At 37.8% G+C, this 15,962-nt stretch overlaps 2 protein-coding genes across 2 annotated transcripts; both read left to right on the top strand.

Moving 5' to 3' along the window:
• The first annotated feature begins 4,385 nt into the window (after nucleotides 1-4,385).
• Nucleotides 4,386-7,846, top strand: LOC140760229 (uncharacterized). The gene is made up of 2 exons (XM_073097095.1): nucleotides 4,386-6,610; nucleotides 7,143-7,846. Exon 1 carries the CDS (start codon nucleotides 4,386-4,388, stop codon nucleotides 6,180-6,182), a length of 1,797 nt encoding a protein of 598 aa, XP_072953196.1. The 3' UTR covers nucleotides 6,183-6,610; nucleotides 7,143-7,846.
• A 2,231-nt stretch (nucleotides 7,847-10,077) lies between these two features.
• Nucleotides 10,078-15,114, top strand: LOC140760640 (microtubule-associated protein 70-2-like). Its single transcript, XM_073097681.1, has 11 exons — nucleotides 10,078-10,643; nucleotides 10,778-10,863; nucleotides 11,124-11,189; nucleotides 11,278-11,448; nucleotides 11,926-12,096; nucleotides 12,196-12,351; nucleotides 12,486-12,632; nucleotides 12,866-12,937; nucleotides 13,031-13,564; nucleotides 13,649-13,836; nucleotides 14,628-15,114. Exons 1-11 carry the CDS (start codon nucleotides 10,433-10,435, stop codon nucleotides 14,665-14,667), a joined length of 1,842 nt encoding a protein of 613 aa, XP_072953782.1. The 5' UTR covers nucleotides 10,078-10,432; the 3' UTR covers nucleotides 14,668-15,114.
• The last annotated feature ends 848 nt before the right edge of the window (nucleotides 15,115-15,962 follow it).

Here is a 15,962-nt window from a genome sequence, read left to right as displayed (position 1 = left end):
TGAGAACGCATAGAATTCTCCCTGCCCCCTCTATTAGGGCAACCTTTAAAGAGATCTCTCTCGCCGTGCCGCCGGGTGAACCCTTTACTCTCTTTTCTCTTTCTTTTTCCTCTTATTTTATTAAAACCTTGATCACTTTCTTCCCTCTCACCACCGCGACAATGCTGTTCAACATTGTGCCTACTGTCATCGCTCCTATTCTCCTTCCCTCCCTCGATGAATTCAAGCTTGGTCACCACCCTTCTACTGGATTTGAGCCCAATGCATCCCTACCCCTTGCTGCTTCCTTCATTAGGCTCAGATATGTCCAAAACCCTTGCCGTTGTCACTCCCTATTGTTGCTCCTCATTGCCACCAACGATCTTCTTCTCCTCCCCTCCCTTGTAGGATCCAAGCTTGATCACTATCTTTCTATTGAATCTCCGCCCAATCTACTACTGGCGCAATAGTTCTGTTTCACTGCTATGGACCATCCCTAGCTCAATAGTATCCTTTGCCTAAAGGTCTCATTGTCATACTGGATGGGAGAGGCCCCTTTGGGTGGGGGAGGGTCCGGCTCATTCATAGACTCATAGTTGTAGTCTGTGCTTTGTTGATGTCTGTGTTTATTTGGATACAAATGTTGTGCTTTTTGGTTACCCCTAGTTGTATTCTTTTGTTTTTGCTCTGTAGCGGGTTTAGAGTGTTGTAAGTTTTTTTTTCTTTAATTTGTGTTTCAGGTGAGTGATATTCGATCCTCTTACCTTTATGGACTCTCAAGATCGTATCTTGAATTTCTGGAATGACATAACCCGTAGACTAACTCGAGGCTCTTTACTCTTGAGAATCTCTTGGGCCTTTCCTCGTTTAAATATTGTGTTGTGCTCGGAGTATTATAGACCAAATAAGAGACTTATGTTAAAAGCTCTCCCGTATCTGTGTATTAGGCTTTATTGTTCTAACCCTTAGATAACGTTAATGAATCATTTTAGCCTTTGCACTTTCCTTTGGAAAAAAAAAAAAGAAACTTCTCACCGTGAGAACCGAAAAATATACCATTTGCCGACAAGTCTTTGGTTAATTCGTTTATATGAATCGTTTCTAAATATTAAACTATAGACCCATAGTTTTACTTATAAACCATGGAAAATAACACGTGAAAATACGTGATGGGATGTTCAAAGTCAACGACTATATATTAGAGATATATTACGGTCTAATTAACGAGCATATATAATTAGCAGTCGGTAATCATCCATCCCTGGTATTAGGATTTCAGGCGACTCTAAACTACGTACTACCTAATTAATTATCCTCTCTTTATTGATATTTATATGGATAAGATTATTCCTGTTCAAATATACTGTTTGGTTCGGTACATGCAGCAGCACAAGGTGGGCATAATATCTAATCCACTAACTTGACCATATGACTCCATATATATATATATCTCTAAACCATGGTATTTTATATTATGTCCTGTCGCATACCATATTACCATGTGATTCAGATCGTCTCAAAAATAGCCTTATATTTTTAGAGGCCTTTGGCTTTCTTTGATAGTTCTTGACCAAACTAGCCTATCTTCTAAATATTTCATCAAATTTAGTACCAAAATAAAGCTGTTTAACTATAACTCTTAGTAAAACATTGAAGTTAATAGCATTATATATAAGAAGAAGATGTTAAAGAGAAAATGCTAATAAATTCAGCATCTTTTTCTTACATATAAAATTCTATCATTATCAATATTTTATATGATAAGAAAAACTAAGACAAGCTTAGCTAAATTTATCAGTATTTCATCTAATAATTTTCAAATAAATCACTAATAAATTTAGTATTTTAAACATATAAACTGCATATAAGATTAACATTTTAGTTTATTAACTTACAAATATAAATACTAAATGTTAATAGGATCAACATTTACTAATAGCTAGAGTGAAACAAACCCTTCGAGTATTGAGTTTAGCGGTTAATCCATTTCGATAAATATAATTTAAAACATGGCTAATTTGATTAAAAAAAGAATTCTTCATTGATTCAATTGTTGTTATATGTCTTAGTTTTTCAATTCAAATGAATCTGGGACCATATTTAGCGAGCATGGATTCCCAAGGTTAATTTCATCCTATACAAATATACATACATACATACATACATATACGCCACATTGAATTATTATGTTTTTTCCTTTTATTTCCTCCAGCAATACACTTAGATATTATATAGATATGCTCAGCTGAAGACCAATAAGAAGATCAAGTGCAGTACGAACCTTATCATGTTTGAGTGGTGCATGGTTAAGTTTACACTTGCTATGACTTCACGTCCAAATCCATGCAAGCAGTTGGATAAGATCATTAGAGGGTACTAAGCAAAATTAACCTTACACCCAAAAAAAAAATCTAATCCTCTTCTTTTTGTTACATATATTTGATCTAAGGTAGAGCGTTAATTATAAAATTACTAAATTACAAAGAGTTAGGTTAGATTAAAGCTAGCTTGTATAAGGTTTTATTTATATTCCTATATTAGTAAATTAAGATTCAAGTAGAATTCATGAGTTTGAGCTATTAAAATCTTATTGATATAGTTATGCGGATCGGCGAAGAACTTATAAGTCTATTTTGTTCATGCAGATTATTTTAATCTAAATCTGTGATCTTTTAGTGGAATTCAGATACAATTATCTTATTTATACTTTAATTTTAATATTTTTATCATAATAAATTTTTATTAACCTAAGAATTAGCTTAACAAATAGTAACAAAAGGTATTCTGGAAATTGAGCAAGTTGTTTTACAAAACAATTAATAAATATAAATCAATTAAAATAAGCTAACCAAATGATTAGATTCTTTAATTTTCTATGTTGCTAAGTTTTGATGCAGGAGAGATCCAGTTATGGCGACTAGACCAAGCCACTAGCAAAATTGCTGGCCCAATTAATTTTTAAGGCAACTAATTTGAAGCATTTAATCATCTACCATGGATTTCATGTTACATAGTAGCTACTATTTTTTTACATCATCTTCTTTAGATTTGTCTCATTTCCTATTGAAGAAGACACCATTTAATTTCAACATCAAAATGGAAAGTGCCTTGTTTGGTTGTTAGTGTCTTGTATCTTTGTGGGAGTTTAATTTGTGTTTTTCTTTTAATCTTGCCTTAGCTATAGGGTTTATCTATTTGTTGCTTTTGTTGTTTTTATTTGGTTGGTGATATCTGATATTTCAGCGTTGTTCGCAGATCGATAGGGTTGAGTTTTGGACTATCGGAACACGACAAGATCGTAGGCTGACTCGAGGCTCCATGCTCTTATGAATTTATCAAGGTCGTTTTTCATTTGAATTTGTACATGTGCGTTGTTGAGCTTGATGTTATATTTGATTTACAGTTCTATCTAAGTTTAAAATTATGACACTTATATCAAAGAATTATCGCTAAACCTCTATTTTTAATATATCAGGGCGTCATATTATATCCAACGAAATCTTCACACACCTATAGACTTCACTAAAATGACGGTACTTTTAATGTGAAAAGACTAGTTTACCCCTGATGGTTCTGACCGGACTCATTATCTAATAACACTCATTATTTAGTTTAAGCTTTTGGGTTAAGTGATTGTCTAAAAGTTTAACTTGATAGGTAGCATATTAGCCTTAAAAAAAGATGATTAAGGTCTTGTGGATGACATAGTTTTACAAAACGTTGGTTTTCTCATTGAACGTGACACACATTAGATTGGAAGAGTTCTTGATGGCGTCTTCTTTATGGGACGACTTTGACGTTAGTAGTAGGTACTGGGGACACATGGTGGCTAAATAGGAAACCGTTAATTAGAATGATTAATGTCAACTCAAGCATTTATTAAGTGGACAAATCAATCTATGGTCCTGTCTCTTTACAATATTTACAGATTAGGGGTTGTGGTGATGAGACCATTAGCGTGTGATTACCAGAATGTCTCATTAATTGAGGAGTAATTGGATCAGCATGCTTGACGAATTGATGATTACTAAAAAATTAGCCACAAAATTAATTTATCAACAACGAATCTTCCTTTGAATTTCATATTTACCATCGTATCATTTAAAAGTGTTTACATCTTTTTGTATAATTAAACTTGAGGGGTATCTATACAAATATTAATTTTAGAGGGACTTAAATGTGAAGGAGAGATTTTTTTATATATTTCTACCGTGATAATATCCCGGGATTTATTTTTGCAAATATAGTTGAAAATGGAAAAAAAAATAATATGATAACTATGGGCTCGGCCTTTGGGCCCTTTGGGCCCATAGAGAGCATAAACTGGGCCAATTTGGATCTAGGCCCAAATAATTGTGAGATAAATAACAAATCCAACACAATTCTCAGTTCCAAGCCATGCAGTTATGCAGAGGCTACCAAAGAAAACCCGACTTCCTCCTACTTCGTCTACCACCACTTGCGCTCCCTCTCCTCCACTTCCATGGTACTCACTTCCACCTTCCGACCCACCACCTTCCCCTCTCCTGCTCACCATCTCCCGCGCGATCGCCGTCTCCCCGGCTACCCCACTCTCCTCCTCACTCTCCCATCTCCTCCCTTCTATCACCCCGTCCCACTTCCTCTCCCTCCTCTCCCTCAACCCCCTCTCTCTTCCTCCCCTCTCCCTCCTCTCCTTCTTCCACTTCCTCTCCTCCCACCCCCGCTTCCGCCACACCCCTCTCTCGTATCTCGCCATGGCCGACCTCCTCCTCCTCCGCGGCCTCTCCTCCTCCGCCGCCCCTCTCCTCCGCGTTCTTATCTCCCGCCGCGGCCGCAATTCTTCTCATTCTCTCTTTTCCACGGCACTTGAAACGAATTCCCCGCGGCCGCCCCACTCAGCTCTCCTCGCTGCCCTAGTTGATGCGTATTCCGATGCAGGATTCATCTCCGACGCGATCCAATTTGTCCGCTTGACAATCCAGAACCGGCTTCGTGTACCATCCGATGCGTGCGATCGTCTGCTCGACCGGTTGCTGCGGTCTAATTCGCCGTCGACGGCATGGAAGTTCTATTTGGAGATCATTAGAGCTGGATTTCCACCAAAAGTGAGGACTTTCAACGTTTTGATGCATTCTTTCTGCAAGGAGGGGAAGATTAAAGATGCTCATTTGGTATTTGAGGAAATGTCACTGTGTCGCTCAGGTCCTACTGTGGTCAGCTTTAACACTCTGATTGACGGGTACTGTAAAGTTGGGAACTTGGATGCAGGGTTTGGGTTAAAAGGGATGATGGGGGAATTTGGGATTCGTCCGGATGTCTTCACGCATAGTGTGCTGATCAGGGGACTCTGCAGAGAAGGGAAGTTGGAGGATGCGAACCGACTGTTTGAGGAAATGTGCTTGCAAGAGTTGGTTCCAAATGCAGTGACGTTCACCACATTGATTGATGGGTACTGCAAACATGGAAAGGTCGAAGTTGCCATGGATTTGTATCGAGAAATGCTGAGGAAAGGCGTTATGCCGGACTTGATAACTTTCAATGCTCTGGTGAATGGCCTTTGCAGGGCTGGGGATTTGAGAGAGGCAAAAAATATTGTTGAGGGGATGAGACAAAGAGGTCTAAAGCCTGATAAGGTTACTTATACTACTTTAATTGACGGGTGCTGCAAGGAGGGGGATTTGGAGATGGCAATGGAGATCAGAAAGAAAATGATGGTTGAAGGTGTTGAATTAGATGAAGTGACGTACACAGCGCTTATTTCAGGGTTGAGTAAAGAAGGGTGGGCAGTCGATGCAGATAGGACTCTGCATGAAATGATCAGTGCTGGTATAACTCCTGACAAGGTAACCTACACGATGGTGATTGATGCCTTCTGCAGGAAGGGAGAGGTTAAGGCGGGCTTCAAGCTGCTAAAGGAGATGCAGCGTAAGGGTCATACACCAGGGGTTGTGACATATAATGTGATCATGAATGGCCTCTGCAAGATTGGACAAATGAAGAATGCCAATGTGCTCCTAAATGCTATGCTCAATATCGGAGTTTCACCGGATGATATTACCTATAATATTCTCTTGGAAGGGCATTACAAATATGGGCAAGTCAAAGATCAAGAGGAATTGAGGGGTGAAAAAGGAATGATTTCAGACTTTGCAGTTTATACTTCATTGATCAATGAAATAGTTAAAAAGAAGCATAAGTGCCACCAGGATGGAGAGGCTTAATATCTGAGATATTTACCCTTCTAAGTACTATTCCTGATTCTTGAAGATTGCTTTATCTGCTGCCTCTTTAAGGCTTCGGCAATCCCCTATGGAATGAGGCCTTGATTTGGTCATAGGAGTGAAAGCTCACTCGCTCTTTTTTGGTATGAACAGGGGGTGAGATTTTTATTTTGGTTTTGGAATTACTGCAAACGACAATAAGCAATCAGCTTAAGCAGCTAGAAGCCTAGAACCACCATCATAGGCCAGTTTCTTTCTCTTTAGTGAATTCTTCTAATTTTTTTAATAGCCCACTGGAAGCTAGAATGTCTTCATATCTCATATATTCTGTTTACAGCACTGATAAATTGGAGTGTGGCTTCTGCCAAGGTAACAAATAAGCATAAGAAGGCAACATTATCCTTGCATGAATGATGGCAAACATTTAGGTGAGTTACTTGGCATATATGTGTTTGTTAATGATCCATTGTATATATACATTTGTTTGTTTCTGATTATAAAAATGGGAAACATTGACAGTAGTTAGAGTGCTATTATATGGAGCAACTAAATGTAAAGTGTAAAATGCTTAATTTCAAATGTAAAAAGAAATAAATACAATCATATTTTGCTTAAATCTTGAGAATGGCTTTAATTCTGATTTCAAAAATCATTTGAAGTTCTCAGATGAATTGCTTTTATGTTAGATGTGCAATTTAGATGTCTAAAAAGGGTTCGAAGTAGTAGTACTGGGTTCTGCAGTGTATCAGTTTGATACTTTGACAAACTGACTGTGGCAGGCTAAAAGCAATGATTGTGTGGCTCGCTGAATTTCCAATTGTCATTGCGAAATTTCAGAAATATGATAACTTCAAGCTCTTCCATGTTTTTACTACTTTTCACCTATTTTTGGGAGTTTTCTAAATCTAATCAAGTCTAGTTGTAGTGAGCTCAAAAGTTTTATTCTTAACCTTATTTCAGATATCTTTATGGGAGATAGTTGTTCTACATGTTGAAAAGTTCTATGAAAGATGAACCAGCTTGTGAATTGTAACTCAGAAAGTGGTGGGTGACACATTGTGGCATCCACAAGTGTTCCATAAAGGCACAGCTGCTCAGACTGTTCCATGTGACACAATACCACTTCATTGTGCTATCGAGCAAATTCAAGCATATGGGAAGTTCATCAACACCCATACCTCAGCTGCACAAGGCAATTGATACTTTACAAGGTCTACGGCTTAACCTCATACATTCTATGACTGCATCCTGGTGCCATTGCAGTGACAGTTAATTGCATAAACTCTGGTACCTTAAAGATGTTCAAAAGGTAAAAGCAACTAATAAGGCAATGACTGTTGTCTGATGAATCGCAGCAACTAGAATAGGTCTTCTAGTTGGTGAAATGCGAAATTATGGCATTATCAACAATCACTGTCCTGCTCACCTTGTTTACAATGGCGTAAATCTTCTTCACAAGTCTTCCACAACAGATTAAAGACAAGTAGATGGTACCCAAGACATATGTGTGGTCTTTATTGTACATCTGTTATGTATTTGTATACCCATATATGGTGAAGTCCTATTGTAATAAAACAATTACCATGTAATTCTTTTTAATTATTTAAATTGTTACTTTTAACCAATCTACTGGTTTTATAATTTGTATTCACCAATTTTCTCGATAGCTTTGTGGCAAGTCCTTTGGATCAAACTATTGAATGTTATCTGTGGGTTATTTCTTGAGTTCCTGGAGTTCTAAGAGTTTCATTCCTTCTATGGTATTGATCCATCTGGATGCTGTCAATAATTGTATATCAGCTGTTTGCCTGACTCACCATTTCCTTAAATCAATGGTGGACAGGGAGCCACTCTGAGCAACCGGCTGGAGGTAATTAGGAAAGGTAATTTCTTCATCGTTGATACAAACTACATAAATTTTGTTAATACATTATTAGTTTGTCGCTCTGCGAAATCGACAATATTGTTTTGCCACCTGCTGCATATTCCCTTTCGTTTACCAGATGGAAGTATCATGTGCTATTAGCATATATTCCAGAGGCCCTTCCTGTGAGTCTTTACAACTCTTAATTAGTACTTCATAATGGTGAGAGTGACTTCATGCTACAGTTTCCTTTTTGTGTCTTAGCTGGGGTTCACCTAACAACAGTTGGTTTCCTGAGCAAGCGATAGCCTTCTGGGTTTGTGTGTTCATAAATATCGGATCTTGCAAGCAAAAGTGGAAACTAAATAACTCTCTTTGAAAATTAGTTCTTGTATAGTTAAGTTTGGTAGAATGGAGCTTTTATTATCACACTGATGTGCACTACCACTAGCTCTTTTCTTTGCCTTTAAAGAGAAGCTCTCTCTCTCTCTCTCTCTCTCTCTCTCTCTCTCTACGTGTGTGCTGAAAACTATGTAGCTTCTTTCAAGTCTTCAGGATATGTTGTACTAATAACAGTATCCTTCCATGTGGCTATCCTCCCCTGACAAGTACTTCCATCACACTCTATTGCCACCCTTAGGACTTCTGGATTGGAGAAGAAGAGAATATATATAACTTATTTGCTTTCTATATATTTAAGAACTTCTGTGCTGCATCCCATTCTTAAAATGAACTTTGACTCGTAGCTCTGCCTACTTCTGACCTGATCTGTCATAGATCTAGAGAGAGAGAGAGAGAGAGAGAGAGAGAGAGAGAGAGAGTAGCTCAAACCTCACTAGGGTAGTAACATTAGCATGGTAGATGAATTCACAGCAGTGAACCTTCCTTTAAGCTACTGTTCTCTCCTATTATTCAGCATACTAGGTGGAACAGCAAATCTCCAAATAGTAACGCAACTTTATGCTCATGGATGAGGACTTATATCCTCTGTAAAAGACCACTGCACTATGTATTAAAAAGTGGAGTGATGTGGGACAGAAATGGCCCATAAGACGGTAGTGCTGAAAATAAAAAGAATAAAAAATTCCACATACGTTGAAACTCTTCTAGCAATCGGGGTGCCAAGTACCCTGAGTGAAGTAAATTCCTGCAATTTGGGTTTGCAGAGAATCTTCTCCTTCCATGGACCCTCTCCCTCTCTGAATGCATACATGACGCATCATCTCAGCCTTTGAATCCTTTTGCCATCTTTGAAAAACCGTTAGGCATGTGAAGAGTCATCTCAGATGATGATTCCAATGTGTCAGCAGTTGCAGAGAGGGCCAGTGCCTTTAACTCACTTATTTACTGCAGAGATGCAGCTATTATGCGAGGCAGATGGTAGATAGGATCCAACTGCATTACTATTCATATCTCAAAAGATCTACTAATGAAATTCTTCCTCCTTCCCATTTCACTACGTGTGTGATGATCTCCATTTAACGTATAATTCAAGCATCTTATTATTGGCTTCACCTTTATGTTTGCTTTGTAGTATCAATTTCCATTTACCAGTACATATTTGTCGTTGTTTTCATATATCAGACAAATAGGGAAGAAGAATATATAGATCTTTATCTGGAGACACCAGTGCAAACATCAAAATTGATGAGGAGGAGAAACGTTCAACGAGACAGATGTCAAAATTCTACTAGCCAAAAAGCCTGCTTGCTGCACGAGTTAACCTCACCAGACTTTCCCTGACGTGATACAGCGTAACGGTATATAGAAGACTACACTGTTAACAGATCAACTCTACCTCCCACATGATCAAGGAAATAAATAGGCTGTAAGGTTTGATTCTAATTTTAAATAATGTTAGAGGTTGACTTAACTGCTTGATGAGAAGTTTAATTTGAAGTAATTATTTAGCGTTAGTATATGAGCTAAATTTGAGTAAAACTTAAATGAGTCGTATATAAGAAGGGTTGGCTTTGTCTATCTATCCCACTTAAACACTGCTCTTCTTCGCTTCCTCCTCACTACTCTTCTTGGCTTCCTCCTCCTGGTACTCCAACTTAATTTTAACAATAAACTAATCGCATATCTTAGCTAAGTTAATATTAAAAATTTGAACCCCTTCTCCAAATTTTAGAGCACTGTCAGGAAGAAGACAACGACACGAGAGAGAAAGCTAGAGAGAGAGAGAGAGAGAGAGAGAGAGAGAGAGTAGGGCAAAGTTTTTTCTCTTTCCATTTTTTTTTTCATTTGATCGACGAATCGAAAGCTTAGAAGACCTAAGCGGCTCTAATCGGAGGAGCAGAGGAGGGATTACGAGTTTTTTTTTTTTTGATTCGGAAATCTCTTTGGATTTGGATGCTGGATTTGACGGGAGGTTAGATCGGGAATGGCGGATCCGAGCCTCGACGAGTCTGGTGGTGGAAATGCGGCCCCGGCGGCACTGACGGTGTCGGCATCGTTCAAGGGGGAGGGGAAGGCGGGACCAAGGAGAAGAGGGTCGATCCGACCGAGCTTGGATGCGGACGAGTTCATCAATTTGTTGCACGGTTCGGATCCGGTCAAGGTTGAGCTTAATCGGCTCGAGAACGAAGTCAGAGGTGGGAATGTGGTTTCGTTCTCGCGGATTTCTCTTGCTTCCTGTGTTATCTTCGTGCACTAGAAGTTCTTGGAATTTTTTTTTTTTTGTTTCATTTTTCCTTATTTTTACTCTTCATTAATCTCCATGCATCAGATAAAGAACGGGAATTGGGAGAGGCGCAAGCAGAAATCAAGGCGCTGAGGCTGTCGGAGCGTGCGAGAGAGAAGGCTGTTGAAGAGGTAATCTTGAAATTTAATCAACATTTTATTTTTTTAAAGTTGTAACTTCGTTTTCTCTTACCAATCACTTACTACTATTCATTCCGTGGATTTGAATCTTTTTTCCTTTTCTTTGTTTTCTAATCTCTGCCTAGTTCTCCGGTGTCAAATGGTTTGATTTTTATATAACTTGGATTCGTGTTGCTATTTACCAGTAGGAAACTGATAAAATCCGAGTTGTTCTTTATTCGTTGAAACAATGTATTCTCTTTTCTTGTCAGCTTACGGAAGAATTGGAAAAGTTGGAAGAGAAACTGAAGCTAACAGAATCCCTTCTAGAAAGCAAAGTATCTATGTTAAACCTCATCTCATGCCAACTCTTAATTTCTATTTCAAAATAGGAAAGAGTTTTTGATAGACGACTAAATTTTACAGAATCTAGAAATCAAGAAGATCAATGATGAGAAGAAGGCCTCCATGGCTGCTCAGTTTGCAGCAGAAGCTACACTTAGAAGAGTTCATGCAGCTCAAAAGGATGATGATATGCCTCCAATTGAAGCCATTCTTGCACCACTGGAGGCAGAGCTAAAGCTTGCACGCCAGGAGGTAATATGCGCCATGGTCCTCTTTCTTATTCTTTCTTATCTCAACAATCCCTTAGGTTCTTGAAAATTGACACATTCTGATGGAATATGCCAATATACCACTGCTATTTGGAAAAAAGAATTCTTACTTCTTAATTACATAAAAAAACCACTCATATTTATGGAAGTATGATTTCCTGTTATTGCTTTCCTTTACTTGTTGCTCTAACTATAGCTGCACAACTTTCACTTGCTGTTTGTAATGCCAAATTCCTACCTTGTGAGTTCTCATGTGGCTCCTTTGATGTCTGTATTAAGAGGGAAATATAACTGTGGATTAGGGAAGCTTAGCTGAGTCTGTTTATGAACTATTTTTCCAAAATAGTGAAAGGATCGGTATTATCTGTACAATGTGAGGTTGAACCATTACTCGTTTTATGTGCATTATTTTTTTTCACTACGGATACAAGCAGATTGTACAAACCTAGCTTTTGTGCAGATTGCGAAGCTGCAGGATGACAATAGGGCATTAGATCGTCTAACCAAATCAAAGGAAGCAGCTCTACTCGATGCAGAAAGAACAGTAGAAATTGCCTTAGTAAAAGCTTCTATGGTGGATGATCTACAAAACAAGAACCAAGAGTTGATGAAGCAAATTGAGATCTGTCAGGTAGTAGGGAACATTTATTAATATATCGTAATCTGGGAAATTTCCCGTGTAGAAATTGTGTCACTCGAGCATTTGTTATTTCATCTTTAACTTTTGCAGGAGGAAAACAAGATCTTGGACAGATTGCATCGCCAAAAGGTTGCAGAGGTTGAAAAGCTTAGCCAGACTGTGAGGGAGCTAGAAGAGGCTGTGCTTGCTGGTGGTGCAGCTGCCAATGCTGTCAGAGATTACCAGCGCAAAGTTCAGGAGATGAATGTACATATCTTCCTTGTTGTATACTAGTATCCTGTTTTTTAAATGTCTTTAAAAATTTTTGATCCTTTGTTGCACTTTCGTTTTTTCATGGATCACTACTTATTCCTTCTTGCATATGGCCATTGTTTTGGTAGGAAGAGAGAAAAACACTTGATCGGGAACTTGCCCGTGCAAAAGTGACAGCAAATAGGGTTGCTGTCGTAGTTGCAAATGAATGGAAAGATGCTAATGATAAAGTGATGCCTGTCAGACAGTGGCTTGAGGAGCGAAGGTTCATGCAAGTAAGCAGTAATACCAGTACTTGTTTACTTTGACATTACCTTTTGCAAAGAAGCAATAATACCAGTACTTGTTTAATTTGTTGACATTACCTTTTGCAAAGCTTGAACATCTTTTTCCAAGTCAAACGTGACAAAGTTTCAGTCTTTAGTTAAACTTCTTCTTTAGTTCCATCCAAATATAATTTATTCTAAGGTAAAATTACTTCTTTCATCATGCAACATTTGTACTACAGGGAGAGATGCAGCAACTTCGAGATAAGCTTTCTATAGCAGAACGAACCGCAAGATCTGAATCTCAGCTAAAAGTAAAGCTTCACATTTGTACCATTTAAAGTGCAATATTTTGGTGTCTAGTTATAGTAAAATGAATGTTAAAAATTTACCTTTTCATTCCTCAGGAGAAGTTTCAGTTGCGCCTTAAAGTAATAGAAGAGGGTTTGAGAACGCCCTCAACAAGTTTCAACCGCACTAGTGTAGAAGGGAAAAGTTTAACCAATGGCCCTTCCCGTCGCCTATCATTGGGTGGATCTGAGAATATTTCAAAGTTAACTTCCAATGGTGTTTTGACTAGGAGATCGCCATCTTTTCAGTTGAAATCCTCTCTTTCTTCTGGCAGCAGCATGGTACTCAAACATGCAAAAGGAACTTCCAGGTCATTTGATGGTGGTACTAGGTCAGTAGACAGGGGCAAAGTTCTTGGAAATGGACTAGGTCACTTACTCAACAGATCGATGGATGGTACTGCAGACAGTCAGAGAAATGATAATTGGAAAGAAAATCCAGATGATAAACCTAATGATTCCAGTAATAACGATTCAAGTGATTCTGTCTCTGGGTTATTGTATGATTTGTTGCAGAAGGAAGTAATAACTTTGAGAAAAGCTTGTCATGAGAAAGACCAAAGCTTGAAGGACAAGGATGATGCAATTGAGGTAGATAATAAACTTTTTAGTATGCATGACCTGTTAATCCTTGCAATGCCTTTTAAAATCTTGGTTCTCTCTTTCCAATTTCAGATGTTAGCAAAAAAAGTAGATACTCTGACAAAAGCAATGGAAGTGGAGGCTAAAAAAATGAGGAGGGAGGTCGCTGTCATGGAGAAAGAGGTTGCTGCTATGCGTGTCGAGAAGGATCAGGACAGCAGGGCTAAGCGGCTTGGTAGTTCAAAGGGTCCAATAAATACTTCTCAGCTGCTACCTGGGAGGTATGCTTAATGAATCATTTATATGCTCTCGACATGTAAATCTTTTTGGTGGGCAACTGATATGCAATTCTCAATGCTTCACAATATATCTTTTCTTTCTTATGTTGGGCATGAATATCCAGACATTAGAGTTACAATGCTCGAACTATTCCCCGCCATCCTGTAGCCTTCGAGTAACAAGTGAGGACTGCCGATAGTACTCCTAAAAAGAGAATATGGTTAACCTTATCACATTTTTTGTGCTGTTCATATCAGAACACCCCAACCAAAATACCCCAGGGACAAGAATAGATGACCTCACTTTTTCTCCATTCAACAGCATCAATGGAATCGTAGATAGGTCCATCTGAAGCTTCTATTCAACAGGAGACTACTGTACAAGCAAGTTGCCAACTTACCATCTTCTCATTCTTCAGTAATGAGAACAAACTGTCACTCCTTGTGAAGAATACCATGATTATTTCATGTGAACTGCAATCTTCTTCTTTTTTTTTTCCTTTTCTTTTCTTCTTTTGAGTAAGATATGAACTACAATCAGTTTAACTATGTAGCTAAATTTGCCAGATACCCTTAGTTTATGCCTGTGCAATCTGTTCAGTTTAGTGTCTTTTTAGTTCTTTTAGTTATGCGTTGGTTCAAATATTTGACAATTTACAATAAAAGGAACTAGCTCATTGCATAGTCTCTTAAACAGTTAAACTGAATTAGTTTCTGCAACTTCAACTTTTATACATAAATTTGATGAACATATTTTTGCTCTCAATATCTTTAACCTGCTGTATTGTCTGCAGAAATGTGCAGCGAAGTGGATCTATGCGCAACCTTCAATGACAAGTACTCAAACTGGGGAGCTGCATGCTATTCTTGAATGACTTCATTTCTCACTTTTATCTGTAATTTGTCTTATTTTTTTAATCTTTTTAGTTTTAAAGATTATAATGCAGATATGCCCCTGCTGTAATCAAAATGAGGAAGAAAACTTTAGTGGAAGAGTCAGTACGAATCTGACAAAATTTCTACTGTAATCAAGTTGTGTGATGCTGAAGTCGATCTAACCTTTCCGTAAATGTTTTCCCTCCTGATAAGAGCAAAGCTTTGTATTGTTGTATTGGTTGGGAGGATCCTCCATTCCTCTCTGTAAGTTCTAGCTAGTGTGGTTGTGGTGACTTTCTTATTTATGGGATTGTGAATACCCTTCTAATGTAGAATTACTCATGATATTTGTTTATTTTGCTCGTGTTTTTCTTTTTTCAACTTTAGCAGAGCCGAGGTGAAAATTATCATCTTAATTAAGTTGATGTGAAATCTAGAATTTGTCATTTGAGTTAAATGATATCTGTAGTTCATGTATTCAGTATTCCTTGCGTGAGAATATAATTCCATTATACTTGGCTATTGTTGCTTATGTTTTACGGTGCTTTATCAGGTCCAGATACTCGTGGACTTCTCTATACTGCATTTCTTGATAACTTTAGCAATTTACTTAGTTGAATGGTAATTTCCACGAGTTTCCAATAAATAAATTAAATTATTTGTATGATAGTTACCTCGGTTAAGCAGATTATTAGTCAAGGATTTTGTTTTCTTGGGATAGGAATATTTTGTAACTTAGTTGTCATGAGTATACATTGCTCCGTATACTGTACTGTCTTTAGCAGACCAAGGGAGACTGTACTGTCTTTCAAAATGTTCGTATCCTTTATAGAAAGTAGAGCTTCAGGAACCACAACAACCTCGACATCTCCTGCAATAGAGCATAGTTAGGCTATCGAAACCTAGGCAAGGATTCCATTATTCCAGATGAGGGGAAAACGGGGAAGAACAGATAAATAAGTAATGGGCGAAGGTGTAACACAGCCAAAACTTTTTTTACTTCGTACTCTGGGTGGAAGTGTACCAATGAGAGATGATGAGTATGCTTCCCATTTAATCATCAAATTCAAATTCAGATGTTGTATCTCTAGCACTAAGAAGTTGATTTGAGTTAAATGACGAGTTTTTTTAAAACTATTTTAATTCTTCCAAATCCTTTTATGACATGTCTAATTAATTTTAAAACTTAAATATAAGACTATGTAAGTTAAAAATATTGTGGACTGAAAAAATAATTTCTAAATTTTGGCTAC

This window comes from Typha angustifolia, chromosome 5, assembly GCF_048772165.1.
Source record: "Typha angustifolia cultivar Huaian chromosome 5, ASM4877216v1, whole genome shotgun sequence".
NCBI classification, from domain to species: Eukaryota; Viridiplantae; Streptophyta; class Magnoliopsida; order Poales; family Typhaceae; genus Typha; species Typha angustifolia.
The sequence above is the reverse complement of the archived record's forward strand: the minus strand, read 5'-3'. Positions and strand labels throughout refer to the sequence as shown.